This window comes from Anguilla rostrata, chromosome 10 (genome assembly GCF_018555375.3).
Source record: "Anguilla rostrata isolate EN2019 chromosome 10, ASM1855537v3, whole genome shotgun sequence".
Lineage (NCBI taxonomy): Eukaryota > Metazoa > Chordata > Actinopteri > Anguilliformes > Anguillidae > Anguilla > Anguilla rostrata.
The window spans coordinates 23,312,577-23,339,134 of NC_057942.1; the positions used below are offsets into that span (position 1 = coordinate 23,312,577).

A 26,558-nucleotide genomic window follows, 5' to 3' on the forward strand; every position below is an offset into this window, starting at 1 on the left:
AGTGTTCAGATAAACGCCTGATAAATACAATGTATTATTATTATTATTATTACAAAAACCATGCTGGCTATCCCTTAGGATGTTACTATTTTCAACTTGTCTCTAATTATAGATTTTACATGTGATGCAAGTTAGACTGGCAAGCCTGTAGTTTCCTGGATCAGTACAGTCCCCCTTCTTATATATTGGTATTATATTACCTTGCTTCCAGTCCTCAGGTATTTCTTCAGTTTCTAAGTACTGTCTAAAAATGCCTGCCTGTGTTTTAAAAATGATCTCAGCTAACTCTTTTAATACTCTTGGGTATATGCTGCCAGGGCCTGCTGCTTTATTTGTCTTTAGTTTAAGTAATTCATCCAGTACTTCTTTATCCTTTATTTCAATATCATGTTATTACAGGGCACATAGGTTAATGTTTTTAAGCACAGGGCTTGTATGCAGAATGGTAATTTCTTTAGAAAGCCTTGAAAAGGCTATTTGCAGTGTGCTGTAATGGCCAGACCTTGAATGCTCATAAGGTCTCCTGTTTCTCATGGTATTGAAGTCACTGAAGAACGGTGAGATGTGGATCTCTCATCATGCTGATTGAATGCTCCCTAATGCTAGGCTACGCTAAAACCTATGAGTTGACCTGTTGGATTACTGGCCACAAATGGCACTGGCAGATTCAGGATTTGAACCCGCTGTGGGCTCTTCCATGCACTAGTGCAATGCCTTAACTGGATGAGCAATGCAGCAGCACCCAAACTCTACTTCTGATTATACAGTTAAATTAAATTTGGAGTTCCTGCCAACCCTGCTATTTACTTCCTCTGGTTTTACCAATAAATAGCTGCCAGCTGCATATCAGTGTAACAGAATGGAATGAAGCTAGCACCGAACCACCCATTAAATGTGGATAGAATAGGGATGGGCAATATATTGTGACGATAATTATAAATGCAATAATGGTCGTTGCCACCGTGTGGTGTATTGCCTTTCTTTAAGCATTTTTCTCTTTAATTTTACCTGATGTGGTAGTAAACAACCACACTTCAGAAGCTGCGTAAAATGCTTTCAGAAATAACATCACCACTGTTATCTATTGAGTGACTGTAAGACAACCAATCAGCAGCTTCTCGCAACTCCGTTTGATTGACAAAAACATGATCACATGGAAGCTGTACGACCTTGGCGCTGATAGGCTGTCTTATTAACATCCAGTAGATAAAAGAGGTTACTTTTTTTCTCCGGAAGCATTTCACACAGTCTCTTCGGTTTGGTTGTTTACTAAAAGCTTCAGGCATAATTAAAATGAAAAAGGACAAAAGGAAAGGTAACGCACAACATTGTGGCTGCAAATGTTATTGCATTTGATAATTATCATTGTAATATCCCTAGGGTAGATGTCAGGTACCAATTTACCAGACACATTGTTTTGTAGAAATCAAGCTGCTGAGAAAAATCACTGAAACATACATGGAAATTCACGCTTTTACAGCAGTCACAAACACAGCTTCAAAATACGAGACTTCAACACCCACAAATCTTTACATTCTTTAGGCTACTCTGATTGTATGTGTCTGTGGTCTACTTTTTTCACCTATCGTAACCATATACTGTAGCATTAAAATATGCATGTCTATGGTCATAACACCTGCTAGAGCGGTGTGGACTAACAGCTGACTACTAACATTAGTCAGCTGTTGAAAAAGATGTGGCAACACGTCAGTGGGTAAAAAAAACAAAAACCTGTCAGACAGAGGAAGACTAACGATAATGTCAAAGAAGAACAAAGTGCGGGAGAACCTAACTTCAGCCTGGGCCAGATGGACTGAGTGTTCCCTCCACGCTGTTGATGCTTCCTCAAAAATTACAACCATCCACAGATTCTGATGTAATTAGGTTTATTGTAAGCGACTCAAAGTAACATACAAGAAACCAAGGCTGGCAAAGCAGCTCTGAACACAACCCTAAATACACTCTTCCTTTATACGGTTTTCTAGCTCCAACTGTTGTGGAGCTTAAACTCAAACCCCTCCTAACTGGCTTATCCCACTCTTACAACTGCTTAGATTTTCCACCAATATTTCCAAGCCCCCATCCCTTAATATAAAAAATAAATGGTTAAATGTTCTAATTCTTGCCAAACAAAACGTATTTTGTCCTAACCCATCCTACATCTGCATGGCATTATGCCCTACACATAACATATACTGGTAATACAATTTGCTACAGTAATTTAATAAGTGCGGACTACAGTAGACAGTGATGATAGATAATGACAGTGGTATGCAATGACTGATAGTAGATAATATGTAATAAGTGATAACGATAAGCAATGACTGTGAACTCCTCTCAACCTTCCTTCCACATTTCTCCTTCCACATTTTCAAATTCTCTAATAAAGATGTCTTCATGAACAACCTTGACAATCTATCACTTCAGTACAGTGGGCTCCCTCCCGTCGCATACCTGACAAAAACATGTTTTCCCAAATTGACATTCAGCTACATCTTCTTTCATGGTGACGAATGATAAGATAAACAGTACCAGGCTGTACACTGGCCTTGAGGGCAGGTGCAGCTGTGCAGCTCCAGGCCCTCAGGCAACAATCAGACCATTATATCCTGCATTCTCCAAAGGCCCGCTGCACCGAGTGTAAGGCCCACAGCAGAGGGTGTGAGGCCTACTGTACTAAGTGTAATGAATGAAAAGGCATAAAAAAACATATATCAATAATGACTATGCATAAATGTGTACAAGATAATGATTAAATCTGAATATTCCTCAACAAAAACAAGGTAAAAAAGAGATGTAGCAGTGTTTTAATGAGAATTGGAATGTTAATGATGATGTCGCGATTTTTTCTTTAAAAAATGTTTTACAAAGCATGCTTCTGTGGTTCAGCGATTTTCATTTTCACATCCATCACACAAGCCTCTGAAAACCTTTGAAGAATCATTAACTTCTTAGCGCAAAGCCCCTAGTGGTCAGCACACCGGCATGCAGCGATTACTGAACTCAGACATTCAGTGCTACTGCAACCAAAGTATGAGTTAAAAACAGAAACGCGTTGTTTTAGCTTCATTAGTAGACAATACACGACAACTATGCCGAATACGGAGTTTCACAACGCCACCATTGTCGCTCTGGTCGTTAATTTAACACACACCCCCTCCCTGCAGTTTCTTCTCCAACTACACCCCCACCCATGACATAATGGACAATATTGTCTATCTGGGCATTCATAAAAATATTCTTTCACCACTCAAAAATCATATTCCGTCATAGCAACAAGATAAACCCAACAATAGCCCTAAGATATGCAAGAACAGCTGTGAAAACGCTGCTCACTGAATAACGAAATAAACTAGGCAAAGTTTGAAAAAAAATGATACCATGTCATTCTACAGTCAATATCTGGAACTAAATATTGAATAAATATACAACCTTACCATTGGTTTTACCCATAGAGATGTCCCTTTTGAGTGGTCATATTGTCTTGGACAATCCGTTTGTGAAATGTACGTGCATTTATGATGCCTGGGTACCTTCCAAAATAGCTGTGCGTAATACCACACGTGTTGTTTACGGTGTTGTCGCCCTTTCTAGTACAGTCTGGCTTGATTGACAGTTATTTTATTCAGTAGGTGAGAGTATAAGCTTTCTAACGATGTGTAACATGTCTAAATTTGCTTTTGGAATAGCTTTTTATAGGTCAGCGTAACCAAAGATTTTCTTATTATCGCATTTACTCTGTGGGAACAGTAAAAGATGCTGCACCGAACAAAATGTTGTCAACGATTTTTCATAATTTCTTGGAAAATACTATTATTATTGAGGACTTCTGGGCATAGCTAAGCCATATGTTTGCTAATAGACCTATCTGACATCGTTTTCTGTAGCAGACAGAAACGGGTAGAACTGTATCATTGATTTACTGTGTCTCTCTGTCTTTGTCTACCGAACACAGATAAAATTTAATCACCGCTATGTAAGTATTACAGTTCAAAATATTTCAGTTATATACGTTATTTTTTAAATTGATTGTTTTTAAATAGGTTAGTGGTATTATATAATGTGGATATTTTTCACTGTAATGTAAGCGTTAGTTAGTAGTGTAATAGTTTTTGTGATTCATGCAACAGTGATGATGAGTGGTGGACGGTTGAAAATTGTTCTCATATCGTCCCATCCCCATACAAGAAAACATACAAGAGTACAGAGTATAGAAATACATACAAGAGTTAATTATTACATATTTTGGTACTGTACAGCATTGTGTGACAATATTCTTTGCATTTTTAAATCTGATATCAATGTTTCATCTTAAACCTTCATAAAGGGCTCATTTATGTGCTTTATAATGGACAAAAAGCATTATATTCTTTTTTGGAGAGATTTTGGTTATGTTTCTGGACCCCTAGGTATTTTAGACTACTGTACTGACAGAAAGCTTGTAATTACCACTTGAAAATGATGCAACAGCGAGTTTCTTGAGTAAAAACAGTTGATTTGTAGTGAAATATGTGAATTTGTTGTGATTTACAGCAATGCATAATTTAGACATTTTGGGTAGATTTGGAGACGCTGGGTACACTGCTCAGTTTTTGCTTCATAGATCTTTAGTACTTCTACATATCCACCCTTAGATTTTATCAACTTGTGGTCAAGAAGTTTTTGATCCAGGACATGTATACTTTAACCTGCTGTATATGTGCAATCTCCCAATATTTCATTACGAACTAAAAAAGTTCAATGCAATGCAAATTTTCGATTTTTTGCTTAGACAATTGCATTTGTGGCACTTTATTTCTTCCAAATGAATATAAAGTAATTTAAGATAGTATTGTAACTGGTACAAATTTCTACATTTTTCAAGTCTCTGTGGTGTTCACATCTGGAGTTTTAAATAAGGTACCCCCTAAATGGGCAAGGATTGGCCAGATTTGGCATGTGCGCTAAGGGGTTAAGACAGCCAAAAAAACCCAAGGGCTACAGCTTCCCTCTATGGAGGACTTCACAGGAACAGTTGCTTCTATAAAGCTTGTAGTATCATTCGTGACCCCTTCCACTCAGCACCCAGATGGCTTTCTCCCCTACCATGAGGTAGCTGGTACTGTAGCATGCCTACTAGAACCACTTGCTTTAACAACAGTTTCTTCAAACAAGCTATCCATTTACTAAGTTGCCCGTAGACCCTTCACCTGATGAGTACGTTTACTTATAATTGCGGTACTTACTGTTGCACTTTATTTTACTGCACTAGACGTATGTTATTGCCATGGCTGTTGCAGTTTTTTGTTGCTGTGTGAATATATGATATGATTGGACTAAGAATTATGAGTAGACTCATGTTTATGGGTAATTGCTGGTAAGGTATTTCATTTTTTTAAGATTGTGTTGTCTTGAGCCTTGAAATGCGTGGTCAAAGTGACATTGACCGTGGTATGATTGTTAGTACCAGAAGGGGGCGTTCCAAGTATCTCAGAAACAGCTTCCCTCCTGGAATTTTCAGGCACTACAGTCTACAGTTAATGACATCTTGTTAATGAGAGATTTCAGAGCAGAATAGGCAGACTCATTCAAGCTAACAGAAAGGCCACAGCTGTTTACAACAGTGGTGTGCAAAAGGGCATATGTGAATGCACAATGCATCGTACCTTGAAGCAGGTGGGCTACAGCAGCAGAATACCACAACGGGTTCCATTACTGTCAGCTAAGAACAAGATAAGGCCACAGTGGACATGTTATATCCAAAACTGGACAACTGAAGATTGGAAAAATATTGCTTGGTTTGACAAATTTCGAATTCTGCTGCAACATGCCGGTGGTAAGGTCACAATTTGACATAAATAGTATGAATCCATGGATCCGTCCTGCCTTGTGTCAGCATTGCAAGCTTGTGGTGGTTCTGGTGTAATGGTGTTGGGAATGCTTTCTTGGCACACATTAGCGTCATTAGAATGCCACAGCACACCATAGCATTGTTGCTGACCATGTACGTCCCTTTAGAGCCACAGTCTACCCATTTCAGATGGATACTTCCAGTAAAATAATGCATCGTCGCAAAGCATGTCATCACAATCTGATTCAACAAACATGGCAGTAACTTCAGTTACTCCAGTGGGCACAGATCTCAATCCAATAGAGCACCTGTGGGATTGAATGGGAAGTTTGCAGCATGAATGTAGCCAATAAAAGGAATTGTATGATGCTTTCGAGTCAGCTGAATCCTGAAGGGCCTTGTCGAATCTATGCTGCAAGGAACTGAAGCTGTTCCGGTTGCAAAGGGGGGTCCTAACTGGTGGTAGATAGGTGTAACATAATCTCAAATTTTTAATTCTTGAGGACAGCACATGAGATAATGGCAGAAGAGCATACACTTTTCCCAAAAGATACCAAATAATTGTCTACCAGATTAATAAACACTGAGCCAAATAAGAAAATATGAATAGTGAATGTATTGACAGCACAGTGACTAATAAAACATTGTTGGACTCACTGAATATGAGGCCTGTCACTGAATATGAATGTGATTGTGTGTTTTTCACTGCAGGCCAGGAACAGAAGGAGAGGGAGCTGGAGCTGCACTCACCCACACACATTCACTTTAGCCAGAACCTCACTTTCATGGCCAAGTTCATGGAACTACAGGTGAGTAAATTTCAATAGTTATAGGTGTGAAATACAGATCACATGCAATAATTCAGCAGTGCAATTCAGCAGTCTTGTTGTAGTACTAGAACAGAGAACTCTTTCCTGCAGCACTGTTATCCAAAGTACACAGTTTCCAGATAAATTAGTTACAGTTCAAGGCTGGGATTTTTCCCCACTTTCCAAATTTACATTTTTTCACATGCTTGTTGAGTGACATCATGTCAGTGGATGAATGGGGATGAGATTTTGGCCATGAAGTTCACTGCCTGAAACAAAAAGTGTCCACACGTGGATAGTTTGTGCAGTTCATTCAGATCAGCAGTGTGGCTGGTAGGTTTGGCATTTTCATTTGGAGTCTGTTGTCTGTCAACATGAGGGCCAACAAGAATTGTAAATGCCAGTAAAACAGGCCATAAAAAAATCTGTTTTTTTCAGTTTATGTTGTAACATTGGGTGTGTCAAACGATTTGATGCATTTTTAAAAAGCAAGAATGGACTGGTGAGCTCAGCAATAGTAAATAACCTGGTATGCCATGGAAGACCATTGTAGTGGATGAACAAAGAATGCTTTCAATGGTGAAGAAAAACCCCTTTTCAGCTGTCAAACAGATCAGGCTTTGTGACATGGCGCGTTATCCTGCTGGAAGTAGCCATTATAAGATGGTTACACTGTGGTCATAAAGGGATGGATGGTAAATTTTTAGCGTTTTTATCCAAATTGAATATCCATCTCATTCACCCATTCTAATTGATTGATGCCTCTCATTCACCCATTCACACGTACTCACACACCAATGGTGAAAGGCTGCCATGCAAGATACCAATTAGCTCGTTGGGAGCAATTAGGGGTTAGGTGTCTTGCTCAGGGACACTTTGACACACCCAGGGCGGGGGATAGAACCGGCAACCCTCCGACTGCCAGATAACCGCTCTTACCTCCTGAGCTCTGTCGCCCCTGGATGGACATGGTCAGCAACAATACTCAGATAAGCTGTGGCGTTTAAATGATGCTCAGTTGGTACTAAGGGGCCCAAAGTGTGCCAAGATAATATCCCCCACGCCATTGCACCGCCACCACCAGCCTGAACCGTTGATACAAGGCAGGATGGATCCATGCTTTCATGTTGTTTACCCCAAATTCTGACCCTACCATCTGAATGTCGCAGCAGAAATCGAGACTCATCAGACCAGGCAACGTTTTTCCAATCTTCTATTGTCCAATTTTGGTGAGCCCATGCAAGTTGTAGCCTCATGTTCCTGTTCTTAGCTGACAGGAGTTGCACCCGGTATGGTCTTCTGCTGTAGCCCATCTGCTTCAAGGTTCAACGTGTTGTGCGTTCAGAGATGCTCTTCTGCATACAGTGGTCACTGGTTTCAGATGATGCGTTTGCCTCCGCGGCGGCAGTTCTGCTGGCCAAAAGGAAATGGATGCCGGGTTCTGACATTGGGGGGCAGCAGAGTGTAATATTTCCTCATAAGGACATCTTCCACTATTCTGCATTGTACTTGATGTCACACCGCGTTGCATTTCCGGGTGATTCACAATCTTAAAATAAGCTTAGCTCTGTGATTTTAAGATAACATTAGTACTTGGGAAAAATAAAGCCCTAATCCCAGCTGATATTGGGCTGGTATCAGCATAGAAGCCATTCAAATATTTTTATGGATCTGGTAACTCTCTTTTTTTTTTTTTTTTTTAAATATTACAACAGTTTGCAACATAAAACTCGTAAGACCCTAAGATTTTGCACAATTTCATAAATGCTACTTAAAGTGACAATCTCGAAGATTTCAGTTTCGTTCTCGATGACGGTGCCAATGGCGAGAAGCAGTAATTGCAGGCGTGTTTTTGGACCTCACTTCCCATAGATCGAACCAGATCCAACCAGTGTAGCCTGTGTGACGTCAGTCAGTTGGCACACCAACTATAACACTTACTATTTACTGAATATAAAACGGTTGTTAAAAGTAACGTTATGTACATACTCATTCGTTGTCTAACATTAGGCTAACTCAAGATGTCTTTACACTGCCGAGCCGGGTTAAAATGCCGTAGCAAACCTAGAATTAGTGATGATCAATTTCTGCAAACGTTCTTTATCCACCTTTTGCCCGGTATGAACATCTTTACACTGCAGAGAAGAATTTTCGCGATTCACTGTGTGCAATTATGTATCTCGTGCACAATAAGCAGTCTTTTTCGTGAATGATTGTTGTGTGGTATTTTTGAAACAACTGCCTTGCAAAATGTTACCCCTGGTGTTTCTGGTTTTGCTAGCTAAACTGTTTGAGAGTAAAGCTGAGCTGGGTGTTAAATTAGCAATCAGAACAAGAAGAATAAAACAAAAACAAAGGAGATTTCATAAAAAAAGGGCATAAAGGCTGAAGGAACATATGAGGAAGCATAATAAAATAATAATGCTAATCCATACTGCCGTATTCTTTTATTTAGTTTTCTCCTGCATGACGTCTTCAGAAATCAGACCCGGCTCTGCTCCACATACCCCGGCTTTATTCCGATCATTATAATATATTGATGAACTCGATGGCAATGTAAATAACGGTAACGTTAAGGCCAGTTCAGATCAATGATTCGCAACGAGGCGAAACGGTTTTAGAATGTTGCAGAGAAAATTGCAGCGGTGTGAACTGGCTAGTAGCAGAGCCGTTGCCTGCCCTGAGGATTTAAAAGACTGTCCTTGTCAAATCGCCAAGTGCAGTAATAAAGCGTTTACAATCAGACGTCTCGGAATTTTGCAAGTTGCACCCAGTCTCGTTGCGAATCATTGATCTGAACTGGCCTTAAGTTAGCTACACTGCAACGTTGCAACAAGGTAGCATTGCATTCGAGAGACGGTTTGCGAGGTCGGTAGCGTTAGCTAGCGTTTTTTTCTAATTGTTAGCCGACATTCGATTGTGTTAATTACATTAGCTAGCTAGCTAACGCAACGTTACCTGATATGAGAGATGGATACTGTGCGCAACATTGTCTAAACTAATGTTGTTTTTCTTGACATGGTCCGGTAGCTAGCGTTAGCTGTGCAAATAGCTATGTAATTTAGTAAAGTTACATTGTCATTAAATGTAATACGAAATCTACATCAACAAATAATATGACCTCTCATGTTACACAAAAACTTTTTAGGGTTCCATAACTCCCCCAACCCCCCCCCCCCCCCACCTTCTCTGTTTTTGTAACGCATGCAGACACCGGAAAAAACAGTACGCTGCTCACACACAAGTGAGTGAAGAGCGGGCCTGTTGCGTTAGTTCCGCCTACCCTCTCTGGCGGACCAACCACTGATGGGTGATGAAAAACGCGTCACTAACTGTGCGCCGCTTGTGATTTTTTCCCGGGAATGTCGCCACAGACACCAAGTTTTTTTATCATGAATTATGATAATAATAATAGTATAAATTAATATAAAAATATGCTCAATCACCATTGTTTTACCCAATGCAGCGATAGATAGTGACTTAAAAGACATTTATTTTAATGAAAATCTTCGATATTATTACTTTAAATAGCAACATACCTTAACTTATCAGAAAATAACAGCTGTTTTCTTTAATAGCCTACGATTTAATACGAACCGTTTTTCGATTTATGTTTTAAAATGAATATCGAACACCCATTAATTTCTTGCTTTTTAATTTCTGTTCCTGAAACGGAAAACGATTGACCAAAAAGTACACAGATCCTTTCTCCCCAATGATAGTTATTAGTTGCCAAGGGAAGCAGCTAATTTTTTAACATCATATTAAAGGAAACAACTATTTTCTTGTGTTCTGGAAAGTCAGCGATTTATATATTATTATTTGATTATACTGTAGCGTATGCTATTATGGATTAAAAATAAACTGTCAAACTCATCATTTGTAAAACTAAAATGCTTCATACCACACTGCAGACATGATCTTGGTGAAGCCTACAGAATGACCATGACCGACAGATGGCCTAATGTAACACTCTTCATCAATTTCTTTGATGACAGACTGTCCGATTTACGCCTGTAATTACTCATTTGCGAAACAGAAGGAACCTGCCGGGTGAACGGGTGAAGATTTCACTTGCTTTCTTACAAATCTTTGAGCAAATAGAACATAAAAAATGTACTTATAATTAGTGTCCTTATAATAAATGTGTGTGATAAATGCTGTTTTTTTTCCATTAATCATTTGGTACAGGACTGAATTGTGCATATACAATTCTCAAATGACGCAGCAGTGAATAAAAAGTTATTTACCGTGTTGCATTTATGATGTGTTACATTTATAAAAACTCTACCCTAAATCCTAAGTGAAATGGATGACTTTAGACTGCTCAAAATTATCTGACTATTATTAAGTTTCACAGTCTGACCACAAAGTTAGTTGAATAACCATTTATAGATGTAAATGTCACTCACATACACACAAAAATGTTATGGGTAACAAGCATGTCCCTATTTTCAGCTTATCTTTAAAATGTATTTTCCTCTCTTTTCCCGTTAAAATAAGAGCGGTGATAACACTGTTCTACTTTGCTCGTCAGTGCCACAGTTGAAGTGTTAACTGCCACATATGGTTTTGAGTGCCACCTGGTGGTGGTTTTGCGAACAAAAGTAGTTCCTGTAGAAATACAAAGAAAATGTATGCAACTTTGCTGCTACCGGGAAGATCTCTCGCGGCAGAAGCGTCATCTGAAACCAGTGACCACTGTACCTCGGTTGTAACGAGTGGTTATTTGAGTTACTGTTGCCTTTCTATCAGTTTGAACCAGTCTGGCCATTCTCCTCTGACCTCTGCCATCAACAAGGCATTTTTCGCCCAGAGAACTGGCGCTCACTGGATATTTTCTCTTTTTCAGACCATTCTCTGTAAACCCTAGAGATGGTTGTGGGTGAAAATCCCAGTAGATCAGCAGTTTCTGAAATATTCAAACCAGCCCGTCTGGCACCAACAACCATGCCACGTTCAAAGTCACTTAAATCACCTTTCTTCCCCATTCTGATGCTTGGTTTGAACTTCAGCAGATTGTCTTGACCATGTCTACATGCCTAAATGCATTGAGTTGCTGAGTTTCTGCCACGTGATAAGCTGATTAGATATTTGCATTAACAAGCAGTTGAACAGATGTACCTAATAAAGTGGCTGGTAAGTGTGTGTGTGTTTGTGTATATATATATATATATATATATATATATATATCAAGATGATTTAACGGTCAAAGATAACATAATTAGTTATGTGTATGCAATTTGTGAAACAATGGTTGTTTTGGTCCAAGTTCTGGGAAAATATTTATTCATATTTATTACTGCACATTTGCATAAAAATTGAACACATTTTCACAATCTGCTTTTCATTTGAAAATAACGATCATTAATCGAGTTTCAAAATTCCATCTGGGACTTCAAAATCAGATGTTCCTCATTCACTTTCATGGGAACCTCCATGTTTGCACTCAATGGCCCTCATTTACGAAACGAACGTATGACAGAAAACTGGGTGTACGGTCATTTCCACGCAAAGCTCGGCATTTATAAATTTGGACGTGAGCGGAGGCTACGATCAAATCTCACGTCAAGTCTCAACTCGTGTAGTTTTCATGTCAGCGTGGACTTGCGGTGCAGCATAGTAAATCTGGCTGAGTCGGAGAATTGTTATTAGACCATATTTGGACTGGCATCTAAGCATATGCAGCCACATATTAATCACTTAAAAATATATAGCCTATGGTAAAATATTCTATTTTGTAAAGGCCTGCATCGACTGTGTCATATCCCTAACATATATAGTTATTTTCAAATTGTTTGCAATTAACGGGGTTAACAGTTTTTTGGTGTAGGCCATGAGATTTATTTCTCTTTTATTTTGAGATAGCCTACTTGTTAGGCTACGCTACTGGTGACATAATTACAAGCTATTAGGTTAGATGCTTATTCAGTCACCTATTTAAACAAGAGCTTTGACAGCCATCAAACCTCGGCATTGGCAGATCTGGCTCTGTTAGAAGACCTCTATGCGCCCGTAAGACAAAAACGAAACGAAAGCATGTTTATAACATCATTAGAAAATCATTAAAACGAAGAAATAAATTAACCCTGCAACCATGCAATTATTTAAATACTAGTAGCCTAGGCTATTAAATTTTTACCATTATCCGGCTTGGACCGGATCCGGCTTGGACTCCTCTGTGTCTCCTCCCCCACCTGTTATGCCCGAAATGGAAGCAGACCCGATAAGCACGGACACTCGCTCCTCAGTCTGCGCCAATGCAAGGCTGGAATCCAGCTGGCCTCCTCAAGTCAGCTGGGTGCTGCGCCTATGGGCTGCAACACGCTTTTTGGTGGCGAGTTTGAGGTCTGACCATTTTTTTTCACCTAAATGTAAAGAATTACGTTATAAGCTAATTACTATTATATATATATATATATATATACATATATATGCTATACATATCACGGATGTATAAATTAAATATTCCAACCTCAGCTGGAGTTTGATTGTCCACGGCAACGCTGTTGACCACAGCAGTGATTTCCTTCCACACTGCATTTTTCTGACTTCCTTCTATGCCACTTTTCAGGCTGCTAAATAGAACTAATTGGTTCAGATTCTATTTCTAGCTTCTCCATGTCGTAAACTCTAGGGGCGAGGCCTCTAAACCGAGAATATAAAGGGGCTTGATATTTAAGTGACAATTATTTTAAGCCGCCACATTTATCAACGCCCGATCATTCTTACGCTGTGATTGGCGAGATACGAACGTTTCATGAATCACACGTGAACCCTGTCATAAGATGATTTCTGCGCTCGGATCTGCGCTGGTTTCTATGCTAGATTGATAAATGAGGGCCAATGTGCACAGTACAGGCTTCCAGGGATTCAGAGTTTAGGGCTGCGTTCCAATCAAAATAAAAAATTCTTCCTTCACTTTTTCCCTCCAATGGAGTGAGCCGTCTACTGACATAAAATATGATGTTCATGCGAGGGAGCCCTTCCCGAATGAGAGGAGAGACAGAGGGGAGGGGTTGGAGCTGTTTCAAATAGGAACCCTTGTGCTTGTTTTATCTCACTTCAACACTGGCTAACAGTGAAAGAAAATTTCTGTGATTGGCCTTTGAGGACATACGTTTTAAGCATTTGATCATTATTAATGTGATACATTTTATATATATTGATTCCAAATGGGTATTTTCTGAATAATTACGTGTAAAGATACAGTTGAGGCCAAAAGTTTACATACACCTAGGCTAAAGATATTCAAACTCAGTTTTTCATAATTCAGCGCATTTCATGTTATTATTCATTTATTTTGCCAATTTAATTAGGGCATCTACTTTGTTCACATCAGAGATCATTTTAAAACAATCGATTAGAGAGAGATTTATTTCAGCTTTCATTCACAAAATTAAGAATTCCATGTGGGTCAAAGGTTTACATACACCATGTCGACTGTCTCTTTAAACAGTCTGGAATATTCCAGAAATTGATGTAATGACCTCAGAAAAATATTGTGTACCTCCACACGTTCGGCTCCTCCTTAGGAGCAATTTCTAGTGTTGTAATCCGAGACCAAGTCAAGACCAAGGCCGAGGGGGGGCAAGACCAAGACCAAGACCAAGACCGAGGGGGGGCGAGACCGAGACCAAGACCACGACCGAGGGGGGGCGAGGAACCCTGGATCTGTATGTGAGAGTATGCTGTTAATAAACAGAAACATTCGTTTATAGTAGTTATATTAAACATATATATTTATTTGAAATTTAAATTTTCAACAAAATTTTGAAACAAGTTTAAATTTAAATGTGTTTACTGTTGGCCTGCAGTAAAAAATAAAAAATAATTTATCAATAGAACAGAATATAACAACAATTTAACAAAAATATTTTAGCACAATGTCTGTAATGATGCTTGCCTAAGTGAAAAGTTGAGATTTAGTTTAACTATTTTTTCATTGTGAAGTAGCTCGTAGTTTGGTAAACTAGTTTTAGAGTAGTTTCCTCAACACTGTTGAAAGGTGAGTTTCTAATCAACCAAAATACAGATTTTATTACATTAATTTTTTTCCAGTAGGCTGTGACATCTGTCCATTGCCCTGCCTTGTACTCCAAGAACCTGAAATACAGGGAGGAAGAATCTATATTATTGTTGGTAATATGAACATCAATCACATCAAAAGAGAAGAATCTTAATCATAATGTATAACAGGTTACTCAACTTTATTGTCAGAAATAAAAATGTATTTTATGTCGGGGGCCAGAGTATAGTGATACAGGGGTCTGTATGTGTGCTTGTTTTTGTGCTGCATATTTGTAGACCCAAATTGTGACTTTATTGTGATTCTGTGGTTCAGTACATAAATGACGATATTTAAATGGCAGCTTACTGATTTACTTACTTACTTTTTTCCTCGTCAAAATGTCGCGACTTTGGAGCGCATTTTCACTTTCCCAGTAACTTAGCATGAACTGGCTGGTATGTCCAGATTCCTCTAGGTCTCTAGTTTCATATGATACCCATATATGCTCTAGCTTTAAAACTGAGCTCGTTAGACCCTCCAGAAGACGGTGTTATGCTTGTCTTCAGAGGGTTCAAATCAAATATGGTTTTGGAAATGTTAAGTGATATTGATAAATGACCTCGTGGGCCCCTGAAAAATGCTTCTTTCATATTTTTTATTGGGGGGGGGGGGGGACAAATGCACGTGTTCTAAATATTGAGGGGGGCATATCCCGTATTGATATGGTGGTGTAGCTAAGTAGACTGTTTAACAATTAGCTAGCTTCTAGCGATAGCCAGCGCTACACTACCATCAACACAACGCACACAGCACTCATACGCCGGTATGCACTTATAGCTAGCCACCTCTACAGCATTTTCAGTAATACAGGAGTATGCAGCTGAAATCCTCTATGGAAAGCAACCTCACAGTAATCTCATCTACTATCAGTAGGTAATTCTGTGCTTCACTTTGGGGTGTTTATTACACTGGAAAATAGAGAGAGCCAACTTTTTTTTAAAGTCAGTGACATTTCCTTCTGATGTCTACAACGGCGATCGCGACCACAACATTTATTTCGCCTTTTTTGTATAGCTATTTCTGTGGATAAAATTGCATTTATTATTATTATTTATTGGTAAAAACATTTACTTCATATCCAGGGAGGTAGCCAACTACTTGAAAGTTAGATCACATGTGTAGCCATTTACTAATATGATTGCATTTCAGGCTGGAAAATAACCTGTTAAATGAGAGAAATTGCTGAGTTGTCTTAGAATCTTTATCGCAACAGAAATGGATGCTGTAACGAAACGTTAACTACGTCACCATGGATATAACAGCTGTTTTAGAATGTCATAGCGTCACCCGGACCATTTTTGCAGCCCAGATAAAAATTGGCGTGACACAGCCACAACAGCAAAAATAAAATTATTTATTTTTTTTTTTTTCCTCCAGAGGGGCAGCTCAGCCAAAGAGGGCAAATAGGCTGTTGCTCGGGCAACTTTAGCCCGGCCTTGTGCACGTCCTTGGATGGTAACACTCACAGCTCTTGCTGTCTCCTGTGTACAGGGAGGAGGGGCGGGTGCCTGCGGTGCTTAAAATAAGCGAAGTTATTGGTTGCAACTGAAGAGGGAAGTTTTACATCCAATCACAGAAAAAAATAAAATAAAATAAAATAAAGCCCAGGCAGGTACTGATGTGTCACTGTAGCTGTGGTCTCGGCCGGTCTTGACCAAAAATTCTCTCTCTCTGAGACCAAGACAAGACCGAGTAAAAATGCAGTCGAGACCGAGACCATAAAAATATGGTCTCGAGACCAAGACCAGTCTCGAGTACTACAACACTAGCAATTTCCGAACAACTGAAGGTACCACGTGCATCTGTACAAACAATTGTATGCAAATATAAAAATCTTGGGACCACACGGACACTGCATCGTTCAAGAAGGAGGCACAAATTAACTCCCAGGGCTGAACGAACCTTGATCCGAAAGGTTCAACTGAATCCCAAGATAACAACAAAGGAACTGGTGAAGGAGTTGGAGTCATCAGGCACCAAAGAATCTGCATTCACCATTAAGAGAATCCTACACTGCCATGGCCTGAAAGACTGTTGCGCAAGGAAGAAACCCTACTCCAAGATTGGCATTAAAAAGCCAGAATGAAATTTGCAGGTGATCACCAGGATGAAGACCTAGCCTTTTGGTGGAGTGTTCTCTTGTCAGATGGAACAAAAATTTAACTGTTTGGCCATAATGATCAGTGCTATGCATAGAGGAATAAGGGTGAGGCTTTTAATCTGAAGAACACCATCCCAACTGTGAAGCATGGGGGTGGCAGCATCATGTTGTGTGGGTGTTTTGCTGGAAAAGGGACTGATATACTTCAGAAAGTAGATGGCATCATAAGGAACGAAGATTATCTAGAAATACTGAAGCAACACCTCAAGACTTTAGCTAGAAAGTAAAAACTTGGTTGCAACTGGGTCTTCTAGTAGGACCATGATCATACCTAAGCATACCTCTGAATCACAAAATGGCTTAAAGGCAACAAAGTGAATGTATTGGAGTGGCCATCACAAAGCCCTGACCTGAATCCCATAGAAAATTTGTGGACTGAACTGAAAAAGCGTGTCCAAGCAAGGAGACCCACAAACCTGACTGAGTTACACCAGTTCTGTCAGGAGGAATGGAAAAAATTCCGGCAAAGTATTGTGAGAAGCTTGTGGAAGGCTACCCCAAGTTATTGATTCAAGTTAAGCAGTTGAAATGTAATGCCACCAAATGTTAGCAAATGTATGTAAACTTTTGACCCACTGAAAATCTGACATGGTATATAAAAGCTGAAATAAATCTCTCTTAGCTATTATCTTGAAATTTCCTCTTATGGTATTTAAAGTAAATACCCTAATTGACTTAGCACAGGAAATGTATGGTAACATGAAATGTGTGGAGTTGTGAAAAATTGGGTTTGAATGTCTTTAGTCTGGGTGTATGTAAACTTTTGGCCACAACTGTACTTACAAATGAGAATGATATACGCACATTTATCTTGTCAAAGGAATTATCGAACTATGAATAAGTCTTATGATCAGGGGTTGATCTAGAGGATTTTTTTTCTGTCACCATGTTTTTTTTCCCCCTCATCCTTACATTTCACTTCAGGCATATCAAGTGATTCATCTTCCCATCTAACAGGCTTAGTCATCTACTGAACTCTGAGGTGATGTCCCTCATGTATTGATTGTTATGCTTGCCTAAAAGGACACGCATTGTTTCTCCTGTGTAAACAAACCATTTTTTCAGTGTGCATGCTGAAAACGTTACACACGAGTCTCAACGTTCTTGAGACTTTATGCCTACAAAGGTTGTTTACGAAGGTTGTTTTGCAACAGAAATTTATTTTTCAATGCCTAAACAGAAGATTCAGCATTTGGAAGCATTTGAAGAAGGCACTCATTTGAGTGAATATTTCTGAGGACAGCTTTGACTCCACAGCAGAAGGCATGTTCAGTGAAGGACTTGATCCCATTTTATATCGGCAAGCATCTAAATAGATTCTCAAAATATTTTAACCCCTTAGCGCGCAAGCCAAATCTGGCTAATCCTTGCCCATTTAGGGGGTACCCTATTTAAAGCTTTATAACTCCAGATGTGAACACCACAGAAACTTGAAAAAATGCTTAAATGAAGCAGGACATTTGTACCATTTACAATACTAGCTTACTTTATATTCATAATTTTGGAAGAAATAAAGTGCCACAGATGCAATTGTCTAGGCAAAAAATCTAAAATGAATTTCCTCTTTTTTAGTTCGCAGTGAAATACTGAGAGATTGCATATATACAGCAGGTTAAACTATGCATGTCCTGGATCAAAAACTACTTGACCACAAGTTTATAAAATCTAAGGGTGGATATGTAGAACTACTAAAGATCTATGAAGCAAAAACTAAGCAATGTACCCAGCGTCTCCAAATCTACCCAAAATGTCTAAATTATGCATTGCTGTAAATCACAACATATTCATGTATTTCACTACAAATCAACTGTTTTTACTCACTGTGCATCATTTTCAAGTGGGAATTACAAGCTTTCCGTCAGTACAGTGGTCGAAAATAGCTAGGGGTCCAGAAACATATGCAAAATCTCTCCAAAAAGAAATATAATGCTTTTTGTCCATTGTAAAGCATATAAATGAGCCCCTTATGAAGGTTTAAGATGAAACATTGATATCAGATTTTAAAATATTGTCACACAATGCTGTACAGTACCTAAATGTGTAATAATGCAAATGAAATTGTCTAAGCAAAAAATCGAAAATTTGCATTGCATTAAACGTTTTTAGTTCACAATGAAATATTGGGAGATCGCACATATACAGCAGGTTAAAGTATACATGTCCTGGATCAAAAACTTCTGGACCACAAGTTCATAAAATCTAAGGGTGGATATGTAGAACTACTAAAGCAAAAACTAAGCAGTGTACCCAGCTTCTCCAAATCTACCCAAAATGTCAAAATTATGCATTGCTGTAAATCACAACAAATTCAAATATTTCACTACAAATCAACTGTTTTTACTCAAGAAACTCGCTGTTGCATCATTTTCAAGTGGTAATTACAAGCTTTCTGTCAGTACAGTGGTCTAAAAAAAATATTGTCACACAATGCTGTACAGTACCAAAATATGTAATAATTAACTCTTGTGTGTATTTCTATACTCTGTATTCTCGTATGTTTCTTGTATGGGGATGGGACGACATGAAAACAATTTTCAACTGTCCACCACGTTTTGGTAGTGTCCAAACACTCTTGTCATCACTATTGCATGCATCACAAAAACTACTAGACTACCAAGGAACGCTTACATTACAGTGTGAAATATCCTCATTATAAAATACCACTAACCTATTTAAAGACACTCAATTTAAAAAATAACGTATATAACTGAAATATTTTGAGCAGTAATACTTACATAACAATGATGAAATCTTATCTGTTAAATCAATGATATAGTTCTATCCGCTTCTGTCTTGGACATCAGAAAACGATGTCAGCTTGGTCTATCAGCAAACATATGGCTTAGCTAAGTCCTCAATAATAATAGTATTTTCTGTATTATCGCTGACAACATTTCGTTAGGTGCAGTGTCTTTTACTGCTACCACAGAGTGGATGCGTAAGTGAATGCGATCATAACAACACTTTCGATTACGCTGACCTATAAAACGCTATTCCAACAGCAAAATCAGACATGTTATACATCGTTAGAAAGCTCATACTCTCACCAACTGAATAAATGAACTGTCAATCAAGCCAAATTGTACTAAAAAGGGCGACAACGCCGTAAGCAACATGTGTGGTATTACGCACAGCTATTTTTGAAGGTAGCCTACCCAGTTATGACAAATTCGCGTATATTTCACAGACGGATTGTCCAAGACAATATATGACCACGCAGTCGCAAAAGGGACATCTCTACGCATAAAACCATTGGTAAAATTGTATATTTATTCAATGTTTATTCCCAGATATTGACTGTAGAATGACATGGTATAATTTTTTAAAAACTTTGTCTCGTTCATTTCGTTATTCAGTGAGCAGCGTTTTCACTGCTGTATTGGCATATTTTAGGGCTAATGTCGGGTTTATCTTGTTGCTACGGAATATTACATTACATTACAGGCATTTGGCAGACGCTCTTATCCAGAGCGATGTGCAACAAAGTGTATAATCATAATCAGGAACAAGTGTGTCGAAAACCCTAGAGAGAAGTACTGTTCCAAGTGCAGGGAACAACCGCATAGTTCAACTTGGACGCTGTAGGTTAAACTGATTAACACTAGCACAAACAAGAACAGCAACAACGCAGTCTATGCAAAAATACAAGCAATAGTTAAGACGAGTTAAGACTAAGTCACCTACGAAACGGCCAACTAGTTACAACCCTAAGCTTACAGTCAATTTAGAGATTAAATTGAGAATACGATTTCTCTCAGCATAATGACGGATTTAAAGACTAAACGAACTCACCCTATATTATCTTCAAATGGATCCATGCCAAAGAAAAGTAATGATTCACCCTCTCAAAGCTTTGACTAACAAACTTTTAGTAGCAAAAAACGAAATATCAACTCGCCATCCATGCTAACTGCTTCCTACGCTCAGAGTACCGTATTATTTATTTAGACATTGGCAGAGTACAGCATAAATTTTGTCTTTTGTTTATATTCAATATTAGTAATTGCAGCGAGAAACTGCAGCTGTAGACACAAGATAGTCTGTTATGTAATGGTAGCAACGGAACGGAGCGGACTATATATGTATTACCGTCATTGTTTTATTATACCAGCGTGTTTTCGCGCGTTTGCACAGAAACTGAAATAATATCAATAAAATGGTTTAGCTATGTCTCAGCATAATGACAGATTCAAAGACTAAACGAACTCACCTGATACTGTCTTCAAATGGATCCATGCTCAAGAAAAGTAATTATACATCCTCTCAAAAAGCTTTTACTAAGAAACTCTTGGTAGCCTAGCATGCACTCTGGGTGGCACTGTCTTCCATTCCTTCCCCGACGGTCAGACCGTCCCCTCACTGCTAAAAACTAGACCTACGGTGTCGGATTACTTGCGTCGCCATGGATGTCGCTTGCCGTAAAGAAGTTTACTAGATGTCATAACACTTAGATTTGGAGCTCCAGCTCTTCCGCACCCCACCTAACGAAAAAGTCCAAATGGCAGTGTTGATCTGACTTACGGTGTGGGAGTTATGACCTTTTAAACATGACCCTTTGTTATAGCGCCACCATCTGTCCGACATAGGTGATTTTTAGTGCCTGACTAGTGGGGGGCCATAGAAACCCACCTGCCGAATTTGGTTGCTCTAGGACGTATGGTTGCTGAGCCTCAGACACTTTTAGCAGAGAAAAATAAGAATAATAATAATAATAATCTGAACAAAAACAATAGGGTTCCAACAGCTTCGCTGCTTGGACCCCTAATAATAATAATAATAATCCGAACAGATACAATAGGGTTCCACCAGCTTCGCTGCTTGGACCCCTAATAATCCTAACAAATACAATAGGGTTCCACCAGCTTCGCTGCTTGGACCCCTAATAATAATCCTAACAAATACAATAGGGTTCCACCAGCTTCGCTGCTTGGACCCCTAATAATAATCCTAACAGATACAATAGGGTTCCACCAGCTTCGCTGCTTGGACCCCTAATTATGAAGCAACGTCTGTGCCATTGGATTTAATGGGTCGCGATGAGATAATTCCGAGCGTGTTGCTTGTCTTAAAGTTGATATAGTAAATAAGGCTGTAATAGTATAACTAAATGTACATGTATGAAGTTGGTTTTTTACATTTAGACAGTTTATTATCTGTATTTTTACAGGACATACATTTTAATAGGTAACGATGTTGCTGGGAAAGCGGAGACGTATACAGACGTATACAGTGACGTAGTGACGTGGCTGTCTAGCCCGTGGAAAACAAACCGGTTCTTAGAAGATTCGCAAGTTGAACCAACTGCAAACCAGCACTAGCACCAGCCCAGAACCAGAACTAGGTTCGCGTTGGTGAGTCAGGATTTGTGGAAACTGAGGGCCAGGAAACCTTTTTTAAGCTGGACAAAAAATTGGGCTTTTACTTTTAAAAAAGGAGAAACCTGCAAAATTGGGGAAAGGGGAAGGCAAAACGGGGGGTAAAAAAAAGGAGAACAGCCACAAACTTCTGTGGGCTCTTTTGTTCACTTCACACCGGTTCTCTTTGAGGTACTACCTGCCCCACCAGGAGGAGGACATAAGTGTACAGTATAAGAAGGCCGGTTACTGTGCTATTTGCATTGTTCTCCTCTGTTATTGCCACAGCTGGACATCTTCTGTATGAGAGAGAAAATTGTTAATACCGGTCAAGAAGTTTTTTCCAGCCAGGATGGTACCCACACAGTGCAAAAAGTTAGAAAAAAAACTGGAGGACTTCCACTTGGTTCCTTTTTGCCTTCACAAAACTAACAGCATAAGTGGGATAAAAAACCATTTCTAACAATATTCCCAGCAATCAAGTCTCAGCGGCTTAGCACACCCGTGCTGCTCGTGAACCTTCTGTTGTGCCCCACCTTCCTCTGTGGGCCAAGAGTACGTGGGAGAGCATTTTCATCCCTAAGTACTATTAGCTATTGTGGCACAGGTGCTTAGCACTCATTTAATACAAGAGATATTTACTGCCATTATGACAGGAATCAAGGGGACTAACTTTCGTCGGGTTGATTTGGATTGTTTCATAGCATCAAGTGACCTCATAAATGATGTCACAGTTAGTCTAGCATCGTACATAAGAATGTTTTATGTCACCCTTTATAACATTTACCCATTAACCAGGTGACATTGTTGGTTATGTCATATTATCCATAACATGTTGCATAAACAAGTGTTATGCCACCTTTTTTGAAGTATGACATTTGCTTATTTATGATTTATGAGGCTATTATGTCATGTTTATGAAGGTGTTATACAGTATATACTGGATAAAGCCTTTATGATCAACACTTTGTTTAAAGTGAGACCTTGTATGGAATTAAAATCATATCCTGTCGGTAATCATTAAAATCACATAACCTCCCTCGGTAAAGTAATCCAGCTTGAATGCAGCTTTTAAAGTGTTTTAAAAGCATGATCTGAATTTACTTCTGGAAAGTAAAGTGAAAGTACAATTTAAGTAAGTTTCTATGTGAAACATTCCAAAAAGAGCCGGAGAAATGTAATGCGTCTCACAGATATCAGCTTACACATTGAAACTTTCATGAATCAAGCTCCAGTAAATCTCAGTTTTAAGGTGCATGACCTAACAGGATTACACAGTGATGTGCCCAAAAATAATGGCAAAATATGTGTATACACATAAAGAAGAGAGACACAGTTTTGACCATTGCACATTTTCCTCAAAAAAACCTATCCTTGCTGAAAACACCAGTTGCAGTAGATCTGAAAAGGTCAGAAACATTCCTCTACTCTTGTTTTATCTGTGGATAAGCATCTGAGCATTTTTTCCTGTTGTAAACATTCAAGTGCCCCTGTTCTTCAAGTGCGCTCGGTCGGCTCTGCTAATATGCTGCACTGTTTTTGCAGTAATACAGAGTAATTATGTGTTTTGTGTACATCTTGTATTGCACTATTTTTCAATTATCCAACACTTTTTGATTTGAATGTGATTTTTCCAAATCATATTCTATAACAATGGTGATTAGACATACTCCTTTGTCTAATTTTGAATGTATTTATGTTTCTGATGGGTTTGACTGTAATGGACCTGTTGGCTGTGGAGCATCAGAAATGTATCTATGAAATGGAACTGAGGTGGATAATTTGTATTGTGTCTCTAAAACAGTGTGGTAAACTCAGTTTTCCAATCTATGAACAAGTTTTTAGGAGAGGAATTACAAATAATAAATCAATACTTTTTTGTCACGACACTGAAGATTAAGTAAAATATTGTTATGTTCTGAATATATATATATATATATATATGTGTATTTATTTGATTTAATTTGGTAATTATTATGAAAGATATCAATTATCAATTAAATCACTGAAATGATCAATAGGCAGAGCAACCTATTGGATCAACCTTTATCAAAATTCACAACTCACAACCAGATTAAAATGAAGAAATTTATTAAGTTACCGCAATATATAATGTCTTAAGCTAAAGCTGTAAGACAAAAACGAGGCCCTGCACTCACCAAACACCAAGAAACCCCCAGCTGTGATGCAAGGATCAGGTTCCTCAGACGGCAATAGCAGACATCAACCCCCAAATGTCCACCACAAAAGATGTGAACTGGCTGACGGACAAACAGAGCATGCTGCTCAATCACAAATGACACCTTGTGACAAGTTTGCCAGATCAAAGTATTTTGCCTGTCTCTTAAAAATGATAATCTAAAACTAGACATCCAACAATCCATGTGCACCCAAGCAGTCCATGGAATTGTGGAAATTCATGGATGAAACGGATTTAACACTTGTGTCTGTGTTTGTGGGCTTTTCATTTTGTTTTTGCAGTGGAAGATGCTGAGTGTGAAGGCTGAAGTGTATGAACACAAGTACAGCTCCTCTCCTACAGAATGGGTGATGATGGATACCAACATTGCATACTGGCTCCACCCTTCCAGCAATGTAAGTTTCCTTTGCCTTTTTGTTTTATTTTTTCATAATTTCTCTAAAATATATAATTTGTCTACAAAGTGTCATACGGTACCTTTGGAAAGTATTCAGACCCCTTCACTTTTTCCACATTTTGTTACATTACAGCCTCATTCTAAAATTGATTAAATTCATTTTGCCAAAAGGCACCTAAATACTTATGTTAACGTGATATTTCAGTTTTTTATTTTTAATAAATTTGCTAAAATATCTAAAAACCTGTTTTTGCTTTGTCAATATGGGGTATTGTGTTAGATTGATGAGAATAAATATGAATTTAATTCATTTTAGAATAAGGCTGTAATGTAACAAAATATGGAAAAAGTGAAGGCATCTGAATACTTTCTGAAGGCACTGTAACTGCTGTCAAATAATACCGAGCCATGGGGTTTTTTGCAAAAAATTATTTGTCTGTATTTTGATACTCCTCCTATACACTGCTGATGAAGACTTTTCAATCAGTCTGATCAATTATTCAGCTATTTATATTAAATTATTTCAAAAATTATTCAGATATTTTTTTAAATTACTGAAGCTCATATGCTGTTTAACCAACTACTTTAACCCCGTAGTGCACATGCCAAATCTGGCCAATCCTTTCCCATTTAGGGGGTACCCTATTTAAAGCTTTATAACTCCAGATGTGAGCATCATAGAGACTGGAAAAATCATTAGAAAGCTTATTCTGTCACCTATTGGATCGATTAACTGTCAATCAAGCCAGATTGTCCTACAAAGGAAGACAACACAGAAAACGTGTGGTATTTCGCACAGCCCTTTCGGAAGGTACACAGGCGTCACATATGAGCGTATATTTCACAAACGGATTGTCCGAGACAATATATGACCACTCTATCTGGAAAGGGACATCTCTATGTGTAAAACCAATAATAAGGTTTAATATTTATTCCATATTTAGTCACAGATATTGACAGTAGAATGACATAGAATTTTTTAAAAATTCATCTTGTTTACTTCAGTGTTCAGTGAGCAGTGTTTTCGCAGCTTTACTGGCATACCTTCGGCTATTGTCGGCTTTATCTTGTTGCTAATGATGTATAAAATGTCTAATTTTACTTTAGCATTTTATAGCCCAGCATAACCAAAAGTTTTTTCCCAGCAAAACGCTAACGATAAGGTTTGTCTTTTTTGGGAAATATTATTCTTGAGAACTTCTGAGTATGGCAAATGCATATGTTTGCTGATAGACTGAGTTGGTACTGTTTTCTGGACTAAGTCAGAATAGGAGAACGACAGCATTGACTCTCTGTCGCTGTCTCTGTCTACTGAACACAGATAAAATGTAATCGTTAATATGTGTTCCTGCTCAAAATATTTCAGTTTTATACGTTATTTTTGAAATTAAGTGTCTTTAAATAGATTAGTGGTATTTTATAATGAGGATATTTCACACTGTAAGGTAAGCGTTCATTGGTAGCTCACTCCTTAGCTCAGCAGGGTTTGTCTTTCATGAATCGGATGTGACGTGAGCTAGAACAGCGCCAAAACGTGGTGGATGCTTGAATATTGTTTTACTGTCATCCCATCCTCATATAAGAAAACATTACATACTGTAGACTACAGAAAGATGATTACACTTTATGATTTAGGTACTGTACCAAAAAAAAAATGATGCAAACATATTGTTACACAATCTGATATCATTGTTTCATCTTAAACCTTCATAGGGTCACATTTATATGCTTTATAA

The 26,558-nt window shown here is 38.4% G+C and overlaps 1 protein-coding gene across 5 annotated transcripts in view; it reads left to right on the plus strand.

Annotated features, from left to right (window-relative positions):
* The window catches only part of pomt1 (protein-O-mannosyltransferase 1), a 235,961-nt gene that overhangs the window by 197,352 nt on the left and 12,051 nt on the right, over positions 1-26,558 (plus strand). For all 5 annotated transcript variants that reach the window (XM_064297590.1, XM_064297586.1, XM_064297587.1 and 2 more), the window contains 2 exons: positions 6,542-6,639; positions 24,707-24,820. In XM_064297590.1, the coding sequence (XP_064153660.1) occupies positions 6,542-6,639; positions 24,707-24,820 (212 nt within the window). The remainder of the gene's footprint in view (positions 1-6,541; positions 6,640-24,706; positions 24,821-26,558) is intronic.